The following is an 18,439-nucleotide window of genomic DNA, read 5'->3' as shown; positions in this document are numbered from 1 at the left end:
TGGTTTCATCAGACCATAGAACCTTCTTGCAGCTGACTTCAGAGTCTCCCACATGCCTTCCAGCAAACTCTAGCCGAGATTTCATGTGATGATTTGTTGTGTAAAGGGGGTGAATACTTATGCAATCAATTATTTTAGGTTTTATCGTTGTTATTAATTTAAATCATTTTGTAGAGATCTGTTTTCACTTTAATATGAAAGACTCTTTTTCTTTTGATCAGTGTCAAAAAAAGCCAAATTAAATCCACTGTGATTCAATGTTGTAAAACAATAAAACATGAAAACATCCAAGGGGGTGAATACTTTTTATAGACACTGTATATACTTTTAAATGTAATTTATAGTTTTTATTTTTATGTATAGCATTGTACTGCTGCCGCAAAACACAAATTTCACAACATATGTCAGTATTAAACCCGATTCAGATTTTTCAAATTTATTTATTGGGATACAGCATAGAACAGGCCCTTCTGTCCCTTTGAGCTATGCCACCCAGCAAAACCCCCGATTTAACCCTAGCCTAATTAAGCAACTAACCGGTACATCTTAGGACCATGGGAGGAAACCAGAGCACTCAGGGAAACCCACACGGTCATGGGGAGAACACACGGCAGTGGAAATCAAACCCAGGTTGCCTGTACTGTAAAGTGTTGTGCTAACCCCTATGTTACCATTCTGGCCCTGATTCTGATTCTGTCTTTAATGAAACATCTAAAAGATTAAAGATGGGCTTTATTTGTCAGATGCATATCAAAACTGAAACATACAGTGAAATGCATGGGGCAGCCCCCAAGTGTCTCCAACAGGGTATGCATGCAACTTATTAACCCTAAGTTATACACCTTTGAAACGTGGGAGGAAACCTGAGCTTATGCAGTCGCAGGGAAAACATACAGGCTCCTTACAGACAGCAGCGGGAATCAATGATAGCCGACGCCGACCACTACATGACTGTGCTGCCCCTGATCCTGAGGGCATCTCAGATGCTGAGAGGACGTCACAGGGTCAGTATTTCCCCCAGTGAGGAGACAGGGTTACAGAATGAGATGGTGTTTATTTAACACCGACGTGTGCAGGGACCTTCTTCTCACAGAGGGGCTGGGGTGATGAGAAGAATACAGCTCAGGAACAGGCCATTCAGCCCACAACATTGTGCTGGACCAGCTAAAAAGAGAAGCAAAAATCCCCAAAGAACTAATCCTTCCTACCTAGACCACGTCTGTATCCCTCCACATTCATTACATCCATGTGCCTATCCAACTGTCTCTAAAACCCTCTAATGTATTGGCCTCTACCACCACACCAGGCATCCATAAATCTGAGTGAAACGCTTACCCCTCACATCACCCTTGAACCTACCCTCTCTCACCTTCAATGCATGCCTACTGCTATCAGAACAGGACAGTAATGCAGTGGTTAGCACAATGCCAGTGACCTGGGTTCAATTCCCGCTGTTGCCTATTAGGAGTTCGCACGTTCTCCCCATGACTGTGTGAGTTTTCTCCCACAGTCCAAAGACGTACCCGTTGGTAAGTTGTCCCGTGATTAGGCTATGGTTAAATCGGGGGTTGGGAATTTTCTAGAAGGTTCTGGAGGATGGATGATTAGGAAGAGTTAAAGAGGAGGGAGTGGGCAGCAGAGGGTTCCCATCCAATTAGACTGCTTGGTGAGGTTCTGGGGGTATGTCTGTGCCAGGGTAACCACAGTGTTCCTGCTACCATGGAGGTGATCTGGGATTGCTGGGAACTGCAGGATAGTTTAATTAAGTTTGTGTTTATGATTTTGATAACTATTTTCTCTGTGATGTGGTATTGTGGGATATAATTTGCAATAAACAAACAGTACAGTGCAAAAGTCTTAGGGACATACTGTATAGACAGCTGAGGTGCCCAAGACTATTGCTGTACTGTAGTAATTTTATGTATTGCACTGTACTGCTGCCACAAACAAGAAATACATTTCATGATGTGTGAATGATGATAAACCTGATTCTGATCTGGATCTCTATTGTGGACTGAGAGCGGGAAGGGGAATCATGGCTGGGGAAAGGGGGAGGGAGCGGGAAACACCAGAGACATTTTGTAATGATCGGTAAACCAACTGTTTGGAATCAAATGACCTCGCCTGGTGTTTCAGGTCCGGGTGTGTCTGCACTCGTCCCTGACACTCCTTCTCTGCCACCTGCTGCACGGCCCTCCCGCCATCCTCACCGTTCCCAACATCCTCTGCTCCTGCCAGGTCTACAAACTCGTTCTCCTTTCCACGTTGACAAATACAGCACTGGGCAAAATTCTGAGGCACCCTAGTGATAGATATAAAACTATATATACACACAAGACTTGCCCACAGTACTGTACGTTGAGAGGAATGGAGCACAGAGAAGATGAAACTCAGGAAACTAAGCCATGGAATGGTGGAGAGGAATTGATTGGCAGAGTGGTCAACTCCTCCTACACCATAAGACATAGGTGCAGACTTAGGCCATTCAGCCCATCGAGTCTGCTCTGTCATCTCATCATTGCTGATCCATTTCCCTCTCAACCCCATTCTCCTGCCTTCACCCCACAGCCTTTGACGTCCTGACTAATCAAGAACCTATCAATGTCTGCCGTAAATATACCCAATGACGTGGCCTCCACAGCTGCTTGTGGCAATGAATTCCACAGATTCACCACTCCCTGGCTAAAGAAATTCCTCATCTCTGTTCGAAATGGACTTCCCTCTATTCTGAGGCTCTACCCTCTGGTTCTACACTCCCTCACCAAAGGGAACATCTTCTTCACATCCACTCCATCAAAGCCTTTCAACATTTGATAGGTTTCGATGAGATACCCCCTCATTCTTCTAAATTCCAGTAAGTAAAGGCCCAGAGCCTTCAATCACTGCTCATATGATGACCTTGTCATTCCTGGAATCATTCTCATGCCAGCACATCTATTCCTAAATAAGGGGCCCAAAATTGCTCACAATTCCCCAAGTGACCCCACTGCTGTTCGCACCGCTGACACATGACTGTGTCGCAGGATTCAGTTCAAACCGTATCGTCAAGTTTGTGGATGACACAACAGCTTCGTCAACAACAATGATAGGTCAGAGTAGAGAGAGGAAGTGGAGTGGCTGGTGGACTGGTGTGAGAACAACCACTTAAGTCCACACATGGAGGAGACTGAGGAAATGATTGAAGACGTTTGGAAGGTGCAGATGAACCATTCCCCTCTGTGCATACATGGCTCCTCTGTAGTGAGAGTTAAGAGCACCAGGTTCCTCTGAGTTCACGTCACCGATGATCTCACCTGGTCCCTCAATATCACCTCCCTGAATAAGGCAGCACAGCAGCACCTCCACTTCCTGAGGAGACTGAGGCAAGTGAAGTTCCCCCCACCCCACCATCTTAACTGCATTTTACAGGAGCACCACTGACAGCGTCCTGACAAGCTGCATCTCCATCTGGTACGGGAGCAGCCGAGCATCGGACCGGAAATCCCTACAAAGGACTGTGAGAATGGCCGAGGAGATCATGGGGGTCTCCCTACCGTTCATCCGGGACATTTATCAGGAGCACTGCTTATGCAGGGCCCTTAGATTTATCAAGGATCCCGCCCATCCATCCAGCATCCTCTTTGACTTTCTACCATCAGGCAGGAGACTCCGATGCATAAAAACAAGAACGGTCAGGATGGGAAACAGTTTCTTCCCTCAGGCCATTAGGCTTCTGAACTCCCTGCTGCATCGCATTCGAAGTGTCACTGGATAACTTGTTCTGTACCCTACAATATTTAATTTATGCACTTTACTTTCTTTATGTATGTGTAAATCATTTGTAGATTTCATCTTACTTTCCTAAGTTATTGTTTGTTGTGTGTACTACTGTGCTTTACACCCTGGCCTGGAGAAACGTCGTCTCGTTTGACAGTGTACATGTGCAGAGTTAAATGACAATAAACTTGACTTGACCAGTGCCTTGTACAGCCTCAGCATTACATCCTTGCTGTTATATCGTAGTCCTCTTGAAATGAATGCATTCACCTTCGTCACCACCAACTCAACCTGTAAATTAACCTTTAGGTCTGTGCGTTCTGCGTTTGTTGACATGGATCTCGGAACTGTGAAGAAGCATATTTATAAACTCACTGGGCAATAATTACTCATGGACAAGTTAAAAAAAGTTCAGAAAAGTTAACTGAATGTTGATTTTTATTTCAAGGGCGTAAAATACAAAGGTCTGGAACTTTATGTTACATTGGTATAGATCTGTGGTTAGACCTGCGTTCAGTCCTTCGAACTGTTCCTCAAGAGAGGGCGGGTGAGAGCTGTGACCTCAGTGTGGAGGCTGAGGAATTGAGGGTGGCTTCCTGACAGTTTTGGACTGAAGTTGACGCCATCCCTCACTCCCTGCTACAGTCCGGTGGCCTCCAGTTGAAGGGTCTCTCGCAACCCCTCTCCCATCCCGAGAAACTGGCCGGCCCAAAACAATCAAGTGTATCGGTTTTAAAATACTCTTTTCATATTCTAAGAAGAAAATTTGGAGCTGGTTGGGTCACTAACCAACCGGTAAGGTTCTTCCCAAGGTTAACGGCAGGTCAGTTGGATGCCACCACCCAGGAGGGCAACACTCTCTGAAGCATCTGCCCAACTCCGTAAGGACTCTACGTTGGCCAAGCTGGAAGATCCCTAATGTCATGCAGTCCACCAGCTGAATCTGCCGGGATCTGTGGCCAAACACCCTTCAAGCTGTTGGCTAGAAGATCCGCAGTGGGACTACCCTGCTTCAGCACTCCTCGCTCTTGGGATCGTAGACCGGCTGCCCCGAGACCTGGTGGGACGACAGGCAACCTGGGGCTCATTCCCATATGTCCGGGGAGCTCAGAGAGGAGAGTGGCCAGGGGTCCAGAGTTTGCGCTGGATGTTGGGTGTCGGTGTGGGAGGGGACGGTGGGAAGGGATGGTGGGAGGGTGATGGAGTGGAACGGGCAGTGTATTACGATTGGAGGGGACAGTCAGCCATGTTGTGGTGGGGAAGGGTGCTTGGGTATTACAGTGGGAGGGGCAGAAGTATGTTGGGGTGGGAAGAGGCAGTGTTTTGCAGTGGGGTGTGTGGGCTTGTGAGTGTGTTGGGTGCAGGTGTGGGGGGGATGGCTTGTGAGGGTGATGGGACGGTTATAGGTGTGGGAGGGGCTGTTTTGGGGTGGGAGAGGATGGTGTGTGAGAGTGTCGGGACGGTTGGGTGTAAGTGTGGGAGGGGTCGGTGTATGAGAGTGTTGGGACAGTTGGGTGTAAGTGTGGGAGGGGTCGGAGTGTGAGAGTGTTGGGACGGTTGGGTGTAAGTGTGGGAGGGATCGGAGTGTGAGAGTGTTGGGACGGTTGGGTGTAAGTGTGGGAGGGGTCGGTGTGTGAGAGTGTTGGGACGGTTGGTTGTAAGTGTGGGAGGGGACGGTGTGTGAGAGTGTTGGGACGGTTGGGTGTAAGTGTGGGAGGGGACAGTGTGTGAGAGTGTTGGGACGGTTGGGAGTAAGTGTGGGAGGGGTCGGTGTGTGAGAGTGTTGGGACGGTTGGGTGTAAGTGTGGGAGGGGTCGGTGTGTGAGAGTGTTGGGACGGTTGGGTGTAAGTGTGGGAGGGGACGGTGTGTGAGAGTGTTGGGACGGTTGGGTGTAAGTGTGGGAGGGGTCGGTGTGTGAGAGTGTTGGGACGGTTGGGTGTAAGTGTGGGAGGGGTTGGTGTGTGAGAGTGTTGGGACGGTTGGGTGTAAGTGTGGGAGGGGTCGGTGTGTGAGAGTGTTGGGACGGTTGGGTGTAAGTGTGGGAGGGGACGGTGTGTGAGAGTGTTGGGACGGTTGGGTGTAAGTGTGGGAGGGGTTGGTGTGTGAGAGTGTTGGGACGGTTGGGTGTAAGTGTGGGAGGGGTCGGTGTGTGAGAGTGTTGGGACGGTTGGGTGTAAGTGTGGGAGGGGTCGGTGTGTGAGAGTGTTGGGACGGTTGGGTGTAAGTGTGGGAGGGGACGGTGTGTGAGAGTGTTGGGACGGTTGGGAGTAAGTGTGGGAGGGGTCGGTGTGTGAGAGTGTTGGGACGGTTGGGTGTAAGTGTGGGAGGAGACGATGGGTGAGGATATTGGGATGGGAGGGGCCGTTCCAAAGCGAGAGGCTGCCGTTGAACTTGGGCCCACTCCCAGCCTTCCCGATGAGAACGCAAGCCCAATATCCGTACTGACAACCAAAACTATTTACTGAAGTCACAAACGCCTGTTAAAGAACAGAAATCAAAAGAGAAAAGAAAGAGATAACTGCAATGGTCACCACACATTCCCCTTCATACAGCGGCCTGGTGCCACCAGCTGCACAGTCAAGTGGGAAACGAGTGGCCTTAGGTCGGGCTGAGTCTTTTTGTTTCGCTGAAGGCTATAATGTACAAAACTGTTTGCAAGAATGAATAGCTCGGCCATCGCTGCGGAGAGGTGGAGCGGCGACCTCCCATCTCCACGTACTTCCTTGGCCTCAATCGGTCCTTAAAAGGTCTCTCTCTCTGCCTGTTCTGCAGACAGAACAGCTTTCACTCATTATTGAAAAGTCAAGCAGAGACTAGATGCGTACTACTTCCTGCGCTTGGGTAGAAAGGAATCAGGACTCAAACCGGCAAAGGAGCTGAAAAGGTGGCGCTCCCTTGATGAAGTTAACACCTCCTGGAGCTTGGGGTTGAGGGGGGATTGGGGCAAGGGTTTTGGTCAGTTCTGGAACGGGGGGAGAGGTGGGGATCAGTCTTTTCTGAAATAGGGTCACCTCTCCATGCATCTCTCTCGCTCTCTCAGAAAGGACTGGACAAGAGGGAGGCAGTCTTAGAACATGGCCACCATCAAACATTTCCTCTCTAACTGTTCATGGAGTGTTGTTGGTTATTGACCGGGGGGGGGGGGGTGGGGGGAAGAAATTCTGTAATTCTGCCCCCAGGAGGGGCCAATATGCATCCCCTGGTGAAATTTTAACCCTGGGAATATATTCTGGTCTTGACCTTACTGTTGGAAATCTAGTTGATCCCCAGTTCAGAGAGCAAGGTCAGCTTTCTTTAACTGGGTCTATATTCTGGCCTTCTCCTTACTTTTGGGGAATTCAGTTTGGCGAGCGTTCTTTAACTCGCTCGTTTGTCTAGCTGTTTCCTCCTCCCTTTCAAGAATGTGAAAGTGACAGTGGGTCCCTGTGAAAAATGGCCTAGGCTAACTTTCTGGACAAGTGATCAAATCATATGGGCTCAGTAAAAGAAATTTTAAGAAAGAGAAACAAATCTCAGGTCAGTTTTTAAATACGTGTCTTGAATATAAATTTGGCTTTTTATGTTTGGCACATTTTCCTACCTTCTGACAGAAAACTCACTGGTGGGCCAAAAGCTAAGACTACCTTGGCATTGGAAAGCTGTCGTCAGCGTTCCTTAGAGATGAGGAGTGAAGAAGGGAGGACATTGGAACAGGAAAGAATAATAAGATATCAATCCCTCTCCCTCCAAGAAAAAGTTGTATTATATTACAAGAGGGGAAGGTTTTTCGTGAAAAATAGCGAATCGATCAGGCAAAAATGCTCTGTCTTTCTCTCTCTGCAATGTCCATCATTGTTTCCAAAGGGTGGGGTTTGGGGTGGGGAGGGAACAGGAAAGGACTTTAGTCAGATCGGTTGGATCATGGTGTGGAAGGATTAAAAGTCGTTGTTCCTGGCTGCCCGTTGTCAAGGTGGTCGCCAAGGGCCCCACTATACCCGGGTAGTGGAGTGCGGGTGGGGTAACGTGTTGTTGTGGCCCGCGGGGTAAGTATTGAAGGCGTGGAGAGGCTGCATCCCGCTGATGGTGCTGGGGATCATGGTGATGGTGTTGGGGCTCATGAGGGGCACGTCGTCGGGGGCCCGGCGCAGGGCCAGAGTGTAGTCGGGGGGGCAGGCGGGCCGCAGGATCTCGTGGGGCCGCAGGGCATCCAGGTCACGGCTCTCGTGCTCGCCGTGCTTGATCTGCAGCGACATGATCTCCTCCTCTGGGGCGTGGGCCAGGTCGTTGGCGGCGTTGCGCTGGGGGCTGAGCCGGCGGTGGAGCTCGTGGCGCTTGTCCCGCTTGTAGTACAGGGCGGCGAAGGCCAGGATGTTGAGGAAGAGCAGCGAGGCGCCCACCGCCACCGTCACGCTCAGCTCGGTCGAGTAGTCCCGCGAGTCCTCGGGCAGGCGCACGTAATTGTGCGGCTCCTCAGTGCGTTCCTGCGCAGGCGGTGAGGTGGCCAGCGGCCTCTTGGTGGTGATGGTCCAGCCTTTGCCGTGAGCCCGGTTGGTGAGGAAGGGGTCCTCGGGCGGCAGCTTGGTGGTGGATGTGTACTGCAGGATGTCGTGGAGGTTGTGCAGGTGGGGCACCAGCTCCAGCCAGAAGGCCACCTTGTTAGCCCGGTAGTGCTCGCGAATCCGAGGCTTGAGCCCGATGTGCAGGTAGGGCTTCTCCTTGGAGTTGAACTTGGTCCACGCCACCTCCTCGAACCGGTTGGGCTTGGTGTGGATGAACTTGGTGTCCTGAGGGACCGGTTTGTTGGGATCACTAGAGAGGGGAGAGAGACAGAATTAGCAAAATCACCGTAATCTGCATTGTCATGTTGGACGATGACCTCCCAGTGTTCAATGCCACATTACGGAGTCTTATAGTGGGCCCTTTTGGTCCACGCAAGCGAGATTCCCAACTGAGAAGATTCCATTTACCCAAGTTTTGCCCGTATGCTTCCAAACCTTTCTATGTACCTGGTTTTAGTACCAACTGCTCACCCAACCTTCCACACTATTGAGGACATCTTCAAGAGGTGGTGTTTCAAGAAGGCAGTATCCATCATTATGGACCCTCACCATCTGGAATGTGCCCTCTTCCCATTACTACTATCAGGGAGGAGGTGCAGGAGCCTGAAGACCCACACTCAAAGACTGAGGAACAGCTTCTTCCCCTCTGACACCCAGTGCTGAATGGTCCACAAGCACACTCCACTATTCCTTCATTGAACTTTTGATGTTTCTGCTCCTACTTTGATACAACGGTTCTCTCAGGTGATGCTATGTCTTGGTTTGGAGAAAATCAGAAGTCGAACTTTTGATCCTCGATTTTATTTTGAGAAAAGGTGGGGTTCATTCGCCCGCTACTATCATCTGATTTAATTGATATGGTTTCCTTCCGATTTTTCTTTAAGTGGGTTTGAGTTGGTGGATTGATGTTTTTTATGGAAGCTTGTATGATGTATAGTCCGGAGTTGTGCTCCCAATGGGGTTTGTTTGTTTTGTTTTTTTTTCCCAGTTAGCAGGGGTTTTTTTTTAGTTAGTAGGGTTTTTTCCTTCTTTTCCTTTCAAAAAATATTCTTAACACTTTCTTTTTTCCTCTTATTATTGATATATTGCTTAGCTTTGTTAATCAGTTATTTGCTAATTTAATTCCTTATTGTACATAATGACATGTTGACTTAATGTATCTTCTTTTGTTAATCTTCAATAATGATTAATTTTAAAATGAAATGTATTTTTTGTAATTTTAGTGATCTTTATGTCTTGAGTCGTACTGCTGCATATTGGGGAGTTTGACGGTCTTTTTTAATGGTTTCTCTTGGGTTTCTTTGTTTTGTGACTGGAGACAAATCTGAAATAGACATACTTCAGGCACTTTGAATTTTGAGGTAAAGCGTACCATAGGCTTGCCTTTAGAAGTTGAGGTATTGAGTTAAAGAGTCTGGAAGTTATGATGCAGCCTTATAGAAGTCTGTTCAGCACCCTTCTGGCGTACTGCCTTCAGTTCTGGTCGTTCCGCCACAGGTAGGCTATGGAGGTTTGGGAGAAGTTGCAGCAGAGGGTCGCCAGGAGTCTGCCTGAATTAGAGGGCATGAGAGGTTGGACAAACTTGGGCTGTTTTTCCCTGGAGCCTCAGAGAGGAGATCTGATAGAGGTTTATAAAATTCTGAGAGGCGGAGATAGACAGCCAGTGTTGTTTCTCCCAGTCACAAACTGTCTAATGCAAGAAGGTGAGTATTTAAAGTGAGAATGGAAAAGTTCAGAGGAGATGCGCGGGACCTTTTCGTTTTGCGCAGTGGTGTGGGTGCCTGGATCGGCCAGCGAGGGTAGGGTCGTTAGTGGTGAATCTGTGGAATATGTTGCCATGAACGGCGGTGGAGCCCTGATCTTAGGGTATATTGAAAGTGAAAGCTGATAGGTTCCTGGACAGTCAGGGCATCAAACATTACGGGGAGAAGGTTGGAGAGTGGGGTTGAGAGGGATAATAAATCAGCCATGATGGAATAGCAGAGCAAACTGGATGGCTGAATGGCCTAATTCTGTCCCTCGGTCGTGGAGCAGAAGACCCAGGTTCCTTAGGTGATTAAGAGGCTCTTAGATATACAGGGTATGAAAGACTATGGACCTTGGCAGGCAGAAGGGATAAGACATCAGAAGCTTAATCATTTTGACACAGTTTTGGTTTTTTTTGCTCTATTTGTATTCTTTCTTGCAGAAATTGTGCATATAATATTTGCTTAATTTAATTTTCTAGCTAACATTGTGTATGCTATCTGTCTGCGATGGTGACACAGGTAGCTTTCTCGTTACACAGAAGTGGTCCTCATTCAGGATTCGCTAAAGGTGAATTTGCAGGTTGAACCAGTAGTGAGGAAGGCAAATGCGATGTCAGCATTAATTTCGAGAGGACTAGAATATAAAAGCAAGGATGTAATGTTGAGTCTTTATAAAGGACCGGAGAGGCCTCACTTGGAGTATTGTGAGCAGTCTTGGGTTCCTTCTTATGTATCTACTGAGACACAGCGTGGAATAGGCCCTTCTGTCCTTTCAAACCACACTGCCTAGCAAACCAATTTTAACCCCAGCCAAATCACAGGACGATTTACAATGACCAATTAGCCTATCAACCAGTATGTCTTTGGACTCTGGGAGGAAACTGGAGCACCCAGAGGAAATCCATGCGGTCACCGGGAGAACGTACAAACTCCTTACAGGCAGTGGTGGGAATTGTTCCCTGTTTGCTGATACTATAAAGCATTGTGCTAATCATTACACCATTATGCCACCCCTTTCTCTCAGAGGATGTGCTGACATTGAAGAGGGTTCAGAGTAGTACTTAGACAGATTAGGAGAATGGGAAAGACAGTGGCAAATGAAATACAATGTTGAAAAATGCATGGTCATGCACGCTGGTAGTAGAAATAAATATACAGACTACTTTCTAAACAGGGAGAAAATCCAAAAACCTGAGATGCAAAGGGACTTGGGACTCCTTGTGTAGAACACCCTAAAGGTTAACCTGCAGGTGGAGTCGGTGGTGAGGAAGACAAATGCAAGTTTAGCTTTCATTTCAAGAGGACTAGAATGCAACAGCAGGGATGTGATGCTGAGGCTTTATAAGGCACTGGTGAGTCCTCACCTTGAGTATTGTGAACAGTTTTGAGCTCCTCATCTAAGAAAAGATGTGCTAGCATTGGAGAGGGTTCAGAGGATGATTCCAGGAATGAAAAGGTTATTATATGAGGGATGTTTGATGGCTCTGGGTCTGTACTCGCTGGAATTTGGAAATATGAGGGTGGATCTCATTGAAACCTTTTGAATGTTGAAAAGCCTAGACAGAGTAAATGTGAAAAGCATGTTTCCCATGGTGGGAAATCTAGGACAGAGGGCACAGCCTCAGGATAGAGGGGAGTCTATTTAAAACAACGATGCAGAGAAATTTCTTCAGCCAGAGGGTGGTGAATTTGTGAAATTTATTGAAGGCCAGGTCATTGGGTATATTTAAGGCAGAGTGTGATAGGTTCTTGATTGGACACAGCATCAAAGGTTATGGGGAGAAGACTGGGGAGTGGGGCTGAGGAGAAAAAAAGGGTTAGCCATGATTGAATGGCAGAGCTGTCTTGATCGGCCAAATCGCCTAATTCTGCTCCTATGTCTTATAGTCTTTTGATCACGAGAATGATAGGCTCATCATATAAGGACCTATTTATGGCTCTGGGTCTGTACTCAAATGAATTGTGGTGCTGGTTGGGGGGTGGGGAGGGATCTCAATGAAACTTACCAGATGTCGAAACAGAGTGGATGTAGAGAGAAAGTTTCCTATGGTGGAAGGATCTAGAACCAAAGGACATAGCCTCAGAGTAGAGGGACATCCATTTAGAACAGAGATGAGGAAGAATTTCTTTAGTCAGAGGGTGATAAAAATGTGGAATTCATTGCCACAGGCAGCTATGGACACCAGGTCATTGGGTATATTTAAGGCAGAGGTTGATAGATTCTTGATTAGTTAAAGCATGAAGGAATACAGGCAGAAGGCAGGAGATTGGGGCTGAGGGGTAAATGGATCAGCCATGATGAAATGACAGAGCAGTCTCGATGGGCCAAATGGCCTAATTCTGCTACTATATCTTATGGGCGTATGGTCTTATGTATTGTACTTGTGCATCTGACAATAGTCTTTGTCTCTTACACAATCAGGTGCTAAAGAGCCCTTTCCTGTTCTGTATGCTCTATGTTCCATATACAGTTTGGGAACTAAAAAGGGGTTTTGTCTTTGGCATGTGCAGGTCAACGGACCACAGCAACCTTTACAGCATATGTAGTATCTTGTGTCCCTTCAGGCTGTTATATGTTTGAGTAAGACCATTAGATACAGGAGCAGAATTAGGCCATTTGGCCCATCTTGTCTGTTCTGCCATTTGATCAAGGCTGACTTATCTTCCCTCTCATCCCTAATCAAAAGGATCCCCGCCTTCCTCTAAACTCCAAGGAGTATAGACCCAGATGGTCCAACCACTCCCGAAAGGCTATTCTGCCCCTCTCTTGTCTAGTAGAGTGCTTTGAACTGAGTGTGAACTAACCCGGTCTTGGCGAAGTTGGTCCAATAGGTCATCACCACTGCACTGAGCATGACGTCGTTCTTGGAGAAGTTACAGGGGAAGAGCTCGGTGACTCCAATCATGGGGATGCCGAAGACGTAGGGGATCTCGTCGCCATGCGCTGCATCTGCCCACACGGCCTTCATCTCGCTCTGGCAGTGGTGGTAGAACGTGTAGAAGTAGGTTGGAGACTGGTACTCAGCGTGGAGCCGGGCAGTGGCAATGGCCGGCGCGACCCACTGGTGGTCGGTGAAGAGTGCCAGAAGGGTCTTGCGCCGCATCTCGCCGTTGTCGCGGTCCGCCCAGTCTGTGTACATGAATTTGATGGTCTCCCGAAGGATGTCCTTGCCTTCCGGGTAGCCGTAGAGGTTGTCCACGAAGTTGGAGACGGCAAAGTCAAAATAGCTGGCTGAGATGCCATCCTCTGTGTTCACCAGTGACTCCACAAACTTGAAACCCTCGCCCTGGTTGACACCCAGCAGGATGTCATAGTTGAGGAACTCACCCTGTTCCATCAGGATCTCAGGGTCATCAGGGAGGACATCACCATCCACCACGGGCCCAAAAGCGATGTGGTACCTGGTGGGTTGGATGTCCTGATCTACCAGCTCCCGGTAGGACTTTCTCCGCAGGCAGTCCACCATGTCCACAGTCTCGGCAAAGTTGCAGCCCACCTTCTTGGCCAGCATCCTGGTGTATTTAGCCGGCTGGTAGTTGACGGACCAGCTTGAAATGGCAGTGCCGCTCTGCGCAATTGCCCGTTGGAAGAGGCCTGGAAATGGAAAAGATGGAGAGATGAGGCGGGGCTTCCTGAGGACGAGATTCACTCTGTCCAGCTTATGCATTCCGATTGGTCTATGCCAGCCCCTTCCCTCTATCGTTCATCTCCTGCGACACAAGAGGGAGGCTGTTCGGCCCAGCCTCCTGTGGCAGCCCTTTGTAAACTGTTCCTGCCAGAAACACAAGAGATTCTGCAGATGCTGGAAATCTTGAGCAACGTACACAGGAAGTGCTGGAGGAACTCAGCAAGTCAGGAAGCATCTATGGAAATGAATAAGCAGTCTACGTTTTAGGTTGAGAGTCATCGTTAAGAGGCTCAACTGTTTATTCCCCTCCATAGTTGCTGCCCGACCTGCTGAGTTACTCCGACATCCTTGTGGGCTGATTCTTTCATTCCACATCTCCATATCCACTCTTCCTCCATCTCCCTCAAATAGACATCATCCAGTTCCCTCTTGTAGAGTGTTATTTCAATCTTTTCCTCCTCCTCCCCACTGAGAGGTACAACATGGAAAAAGGCCCTTCGGCTCATTGAGTCCATGCCAACACTTGATCGATCATTTACACCAATTCCATTCCATCCTCCCCGATTCCCATCAACAGCCCTCCAGATCCTCCCCCTCAGGGGTGGGGGCAATTTATAGTGGCCAATTAGCCCACCCGAGTCCACTCATCTTTGGGATGTGTGAGGAAATTGTATTATCCAGAGAAAACCCATGGAGATGATGTGCAAACTCCACACACGGATAATGCCGGAGGTCAGGTCTGAACCCAGATCTCTGCCACTGTGAGGCTGCAGTTTTACCTGTATTAATTATTACTCTCTAGCCCATTAAAGCTTCAACCCAGCCAGCCCATAGCCGGCTTCCCTTCGTGGTCCCAATATTAATTTTGAACTCCCCTACCCCACCCCTCTCTTGAGATCTTATCCACATTCAGGGAACAGACCCATCTTTGTCAGTCCCTCCCACAGAAGTGCCTCTCCCCAAAGCCCACCACACACAGATCTTGTTCCATCTGTTCCGGTGTACGTTTGACCTTGGTGGGGGCGGTCAAGATGCATGAACCTTGACCTCCAGCCTCATTTCAGTAACAGTCAACACCCAAATGGAGAACGAGCTTGAATGTCTACTGGTCCTTCTGCCAAGAGAAACCACAGTGAAAACCGATGGTCCATTCCACCCTGTTTGGTTGTCATTGTGGTTGGGAGAAGGAAGGGAGGCAGACTGATAGCCCCATTTCTAGCAACTCCACAATTCCATCACCCCAGATGGTGGTGAATGAGTTGGAGGACATGCTCTCCACCTTGGAGTTGAGGGGGAGGGTGGGTGTGGATACCTTGAGGCCCAGGCAAGGCTGCCAACTCTTCAGGAATGGTTGGAGTGTCCAGGATTCCATCATCAAAGATCCCTACCATCTGGGCCGTGCCATCTTCTTGCAGGAGGTCCAGAAGCCTTAGGTCCTACATCAGCAGATTCAAGGACCAGACGACTGGAATGGATCTGGTATACCCACTCGAATGTACAGGAACGTAAGAAGCTGTAGGGAGTTGTGGACTCAGCCCAAAACATCACAGGCACACCCCTCCCCACCATCAATCCTATCTACTTCAAGAAGTGTTGCCTCAAGAAGACATCATCAAAGATCCTCACCATGCCATCTTCTTGTAGCCACCATCAGGCAGGAAGTACAGAAGCCTGAAGTCCCACACCACCATGTTCAAGATCAACTACTTCCTATCAACCATTCAGTTCCTGACACAACCCTAATCACTCCAGTTTAGCGACACTATGACCACTTTGATTACAATGTTCAGATCGTGTTCCTCCTTGTACAATTTGTGTCTTCCTCGTGAATGGTGTGTACCTGTCAGGGTCACTAGCGAATTCAAGCGCAGAAATCCCAGAGATTTCAGCAGTTCAACCAAAACAAAAGATTTAAGACAGAAATTATTAGCAAGACTGACAAGAACTTGAGCATTACACTGAATCTTGAAGAACTGAGTTCACTCACGTTACGTAGAAGAACTTGGTCAGTGTTTAACCTGACAAAGATATACAATAACTGAGCAGAGAGGGGTTGACATGCCCCCCCCAAATACACGCTAGAACATATGAGAATCCAGGTCCAATCAAACAGCCGCAGTGTCCAGACGAATCAATAACCCCCAAAGACTACAACTATAATACAAGACTTTGAAAATCCCGTGCTAACTCCATTTCCCAAATTGAATTAAGGTGATAAATACAAAGAGAGCTTAACCCTCCCCGTGATACCAAATGAGACACTTGCAGCACAAAGTAAAAACCCAGAGCTAATCCAAAGGCTAACAATTAGACATAAAGGGTTAACAATCCAAGTAACACTGCATACCCAAAAAAAGACGATCTACATACGCATTGAAAAAATCTTTTCTTTTAAGACTACCCCTGCTTGTGACACTATGTACCTGTGGTGCTGCTCTAAGTTTTTCGTTGCACCTGTACTAGTGTGGATGACAGTGAACTTGACTAGTCCCTCTCCCTTTGTTCCTTTATAGTCTCCTGTTTCCAACAACCTTACATCCATGCCTGAAGTCTCACACCACCAGACTCAAGGACAGTTGGTTCCCTTGAAACATTCGGTTCTTGAACCAAATCGCACAACACTAAGTCATTACCTCAGTATAGACCATAAGACCACAAGAGATAGGAGCAGAATTAGGCCATTTGGCCCATCAAGTCTGCTCTGCCATTTCATCATGGCTGATCTGATTTCCCTCTCAGCCCCAGTCTCCTGCCTTCTCCCCATAACCCATCATGCCCTGATCAAGAATATATCAACCTCTGCCTTAAGTATACTCATGACTCGGCCTCCGGAGCCACCAGTGGCAATGAATTCCACAGATTCACCACCTGCTAGCTAATCTTTGATCTAAGTGGATGTCCCTCCATTCTGAGGCTGTGTCCTTTGGTTTCAGACTCTCCCTCCACAGGAAATACCATCTCCACATCCTCTCCATTGAGGCCTTTCAAATTTGATAGGTTTCAGTAAGGTCCCAGAGCTATCAAACACTCCTCATTTCCTTTCAATCCTGGAATCATTTTCATGAACCTTCTTAGAACCCTCTCCAATGTTAGCACATCCTATCATAGATTAGGGGCCCGAAACTGCTTACAATACTCCAAGTGAGGCCTCATGTGTAGGCATCCATTAGTCTCATGAGACCATGGATTTACCCCTTGGAAGGTTTCCAGGGCACAGGCCTGGGCAGGGTTGTATGGGAGACCAGCAGTTGCCTAAGCTGCAAGCCTTCCCCTCTCCACGCCACCGATGTTTCCAAGGATCCAAGCAGCTTGGCACCAGTGTTGTTGCACAGCAATGTGTTGTTAAGTGTCTTGCTCAAGGACGCAACGCACTGCCTCAGCTGAGGCTCGAACCAGTGACCTTCAGATCATTAGACCGATGCCTTATCCACTAGGCCACGCGCCAACACCAGTGCCTTATAAAACCTCAACATTACATCCTTGCTTTTATATTCTAGTTCCCTTGAAATGAATGCTATCATGGCATTTGCTTTTCTCACTGCCAACTCTACCTGCAAATTTGTTTGGGAAATCCTGCACGAGGACTCCCAAATATCTTACATGCTACAACAGGATACTAAACAAACTCAGGCAGCATTACCTACGACAATGCATCCCTCGCCCTGAGCTCACTGCATCCTCTGTACGTCCTGTACAGAGGGGGACTGAAATGTCACCACCTACCTTGAGAGCCTGCAGGGCACCTGGACTTATGATGTACAGTAAGATCAGTTTTCTGGAGAGTGAACCCACGCCACATCCTTAGATCCTGTGCCGATGAATTTGTGGGGTTATTTGCAGGCATTTCTAACCACTCCATAATCCAATCTGAGGTTCCCACCTGCTTTCAGAAGACCACGATCATCCCAGTACCCAAGAAAACAAGGTAACATGCTAAATGACTACTGTGCCTTATTCACCGACTATCGGCAGTGACTCCACCATCAGGGCAGCATGGTAGCATAGTGGTTAGTACAACGTTTTACAAAACCAGTGACCCAGGTTCAATTCCTGCCACCACCTGTTCTCCCCATGACCGCATTTTTCTCCAGGTGCTCCAGCTCCCCTCCACAGTCCAAAGGCTACTGGTTAGTAGGTAATTGGTCATTGTAAATTGTCCCGTGATTAGGCAAGGATTAAATAAGTGGATTGCTGTGTGGTGAGGCTTGAAGGGGCCAAAAGTTCCATGCTCTATCTCAATAGACAAATAAAGTTGTTTGAATATTTCAATACAATTTGAGTGATTTTGTATATATATATATATATGTTTATTTAAATGATTAATTTTGAGATATACATAAAAATTGTTCAATACATATGCCATCACGCTACCACATGATACGAGTGGCCCCACTTAAAGTAAACTCAAAATCAGACCCGCATTTCGGTCAGTTTCTTCCTTTGAACTAATTGAATGTTTTGAAGCTACGCAGCATAGCAGACATGCCTTAATGACGACGGCCAGTGGCCTCACCATCGTGAAGTGCTTCAGGAGGCTGGTCACGGCACACATGAATCCCAGCCTCCCAGCCAAACTCTGATTGCTGAAATTGCTGAAAGCAGGTCTATGACAGGCACCACCCCCTGGCCCTGTCTTCATCTCCGGTGCAACCAGACAACAAAGGCACCCACAGGTTCCTCATTACCGAATACAGCTCTGCCTTCAGCACCGGAATTCCAAACAAGCTCACCTCCCAACTCCAAGACCAGGTCTCAGCAACCCCCTCG

At 47.9% G+C, this 18,439-nt stretch overlaps 1 protein-coding gene across 1 annotated transcript in view; it reads right to left on the bottom strand.

The window, feature by feature from the left end:
- Nucleotides 1-7,043: 7,043 nt before the first annotated feature.
- LOC132396901 (neuroligin-1-like) overlaps nucleotides 7,044-18,439 on the bottom strand; it is a 404,856-nt gene continuing 393,460 nt past the window's right edge. Inside the window, exons 5-6 of the mRNA XM_059974972.1 lie at nucleotides 12,849-13,638; nucleotides 7,044-8,545 (exon numbers count right to left, since the gene is read on the bottom strand). Of these exons, the coding sequence (XP_059830955.1) occupies nucleotides 7,726-8,545; nucleotides 12,849-13,638 (1,610 nt within the window). The 3' untranslated portion in view covers nucleotides 7,044-7,725. The remainder of the gene's footprint in view (nucleotides 8,546-12,848; nucleotides 13,639-18,439) is intronic.

Source organism: Hypanus sabinus, chromosome 7, assembly GCF_030144855.1.
Source record: "Hypanus sabinus isolate sHypSab1 chromosome 7, sHypSab1.hap1, whole genome shotgun sequence".
NCBI classification, from domain to species: domain Eukaryota; kingdom Metazoa; phylum Chordata; class Chondrichthyes; order Myliobatiformes; family Dasyatidae; genus Hypanus; species Hypanus sabinus.
Note: the sequence above shows the minus strand (reverse complement) of the source record. Positions and strands in the feature narration are given on the sequence as shown.